The sequence below is a fragment of the Mastomys coucha genome, unplaced genomic scaffold, assembly GCF_008632895.1.
Source record: "Mastomys coucha isolate ucsf_1 unplaced genomic scaffold, UCSF_Mcou_1 pScaffold17, whole genome shotgun sequence".
Classification (NCBI taxonomy): Eukaryota; Metazoa; Chordata; class Mammalia; order Rodentia; family Muridae; genus Mastomys; species Mastomys coucha.
The window spans coordinates 6,032,785-6,035,374 of NW_022196899.1; the positions used below are offsets into that span (position 1 = coordinate 6,032,785).

The 2,590-nt window shown below is 42.3% G+C and overlaps 1 protein-coding gene across 1 annotated transcript in view; it reads right to left on the minus strand.

Moving 5' to 3' along the window:
* Zfand1 (zinc finger AN1-type containing 1) overlaps window positions 1–2,590 on the minus strand; it is a 12,402-nt gene continuing 9,812 nt past the window's right edge. Inside the window, exons 7-8 of the mRNA XM_031376341.1 lie at window positions 1,209–1,364; window positions 1–1,118 (exon numbers count right to left, since the gene is read on the minus strand). Of these exons, the coding sequence (XP_031232201.1) occupies window positions 948–1,118; window positions 1,209–1,364 (327 nt within the window). The 3' untranslated portion in view covers window positions 1–947. The remainder of the gene's footprint in view (window positions 1,119–1,208; window positions 1,365–2,590) is intronic.

Sequence of the window (2,590 nt, forward strand, 5' to 3'; positions counted from 1 at the left end):
CTGGCAAAGATACTCTTTAATTAACCTGCTGCTGTGAGAAACTGATACAGAAAGGGTAGGATGGGGTACGGATTTCCCTCCAGGGTGTATGTAGTCCTTCATCCAGCACAGACAGAAGACATTCATTCTCAGGTCCCCAAGAGGACTTATTTCAATTTATAGGTAAAATGCAATAATTATCTTGCTTTGGTGCAACAAGCAAGACTATTACAAAGTCAGTCTATACCATTGCTCTTCTCATCTGTAATACATTTATTCATACCAACAAAAAGATGAATCCTACTGGAGAAAATTCCTTACCGGAAATAAAGCCAGTACAATTACATGATACCCAGAAAATAACTCTCCCTCCTTATATATGTGGTGTCTTATCCAAATGCCTGGAAGACTGAATGAGAGGATCTGCAAGATTCTGCAATTCATACGTCATGATTTAGGTATACAGTAAGGCTGTGTACTCTGGCCGCATAATATTAGGCTTAATCACGGGGCTTGCTTTAAACACTGATGGCAAGTACCACTTGTAAGACCCCACCGAAGAGTCTACCATTCTCATCTTCCTCTGCCATAGAATGGCAAAATCACAAAAAAGTGGGTGTTGTGTGAGTGGGATCTTGGAGTGATGGTAGTGCAGAACGTGACACAGCAGCCAGTCAACGGCTGGGATTAGTCTACCAGGAATGACACTTTTGCTGATATTTCTATAGCCTGACCCAGAGACAGCTAATAAAAACACATTGCCAGTAACTATCAACACGTAGTTAAACTTTAAAACACAAAACACGGAACCAAGTAGAAAAATGCTGGTGTAAGTTATGACGTAATGGAAATAAGTCTTAAGACAGCGACTCTGAGAGATTTAAAAAGTATCTGTAGTAAAAGAAACTGATGTCTCCTTAGAGTGATTTCTCCTTATAGGGATTCTGCTGGCTCGAATCCTTGAATGACTATGCCAAGTAAGAGTCAACGTTTTCTAAAAACTGCTCTTCATCGTTAAGATATTCCAAAATAACATCTCCTCCATTATACAAAGGGCTCTCCTCTTTTGTGAGCCACCTTTCCAGTGTGTGATCCAAAGGCATGGCTTCTCCTGAAGGGACGTGACACAGCCTCAGCTTCTGGTGAGAGAGAAAGAAGGCGCACAGGGTAAGGGCACACTTGCAGACACATTCCAAGACTTGAAGGAAAACACGCTCAGCGGACATTACCTTGGCTGTCAGCTTGTTGTTTTCATTCCTGAGATTGGCTAGGGAAGCTGCGAAGTCCACGACCCTCCCAATGCTCCACCGCAGGCAAAAGAACATGGCCTTGCTTTTCTCTTTACTCCCCTTTGGTAAGTAGACCTGGAAGTACGTTCTTTCTGTCTGTGTAATTAGAAGTCACCAGAGAGATCAGACACACAAGAGCAGGCATTCCCTACTCAGGTAGTGGTACCTTAACTCTTCGTCTGGTCAACACAGAATAACCCTGTGACATCAGTTTTAGTGAGACAAACCCATCATGTAGCCCACCTATCTAACCAAGTTGTATGGCCTTTTTAAGTTCAGGGACTGGGTGCGGAAGAGCTCTTTTTTCTGTGTTGAGTTCCAGGGATTCAGACCTGCACTGCGGGCGTCCCTCGTATTTCCCATGCATTCCCAAGTCAAGAATGAGTTCAACATGAACAGAGAGGAATTCAAGAAGACTGATGGCTCATTCGACAACACCAGAATCCCTAAACATGTTCCCTCCCTTTGTTGTGTTCTGAGAGGAAATAAACTTGTCTCAAGTGTACTCCTTGGAATCAAGGTCCTGTCCATTGCGAGTCAAGGCTTCTTGATACAAAGACATAAAAGACATGTCAGAAGTATTGAGATTTTTGAGAAAGAAAGTGAAAAACTAAAGTACAAAAAAATCCCCAGAAAGAAACACCAGGGTTTCAGAATCAGCTTGTCTAGCATAAGCTGTGCCTTACTTGTCTTCTTCAGTTGCATTTTGTTATTCAATTATCTTTATTAAAAAAGTAAGTGGGAGAGCTGGAGAGATGGCTCAGTGGTTACGAGCACTGACTGCTCTTCCAGAGGTCCTGAGTTCAATCCCCAGCAACCTCATGGTAGCTCACAACCATCTGTAATGGGATCCAGTGATCTCTTCTGGTGTGTCTAAAGACAGCTACTGTGTATTTACATACATTAAATAAAACAAAAAATAAGCGGGAATAGAATACTCCCTGACTGCGTTAGGGAGGCATCGTCACGGGTCAAGTCCTGTACAATCAGAACACCCTAAGTGAAGTGTCTCTAATGGAAATGTTGGGAAATAATCAAAGTTATCTTAAGAAATAATACAGTCAAGACAATTCCTGTCTACTCAAAAAAGGAATTTAGATTTACTGAGGGTCAGTGCAGTGTATCATAGCTAAGAAGCATTCAAAGAAAAAGAGAATCAGTATAAACCTAAGCTTTGGTCCATGTCTGTAACCAACAGTCCCTGTTCCAAAAGGAAAGCAATAAGAATAGGCAGGAATAGGAAACTAAAACTTGGCCGGGCAGTGGTGGCACATGCCTTTAATCCCAGCACTTGGGAGGCAGAGGCAGGAGGATTTCTGAGT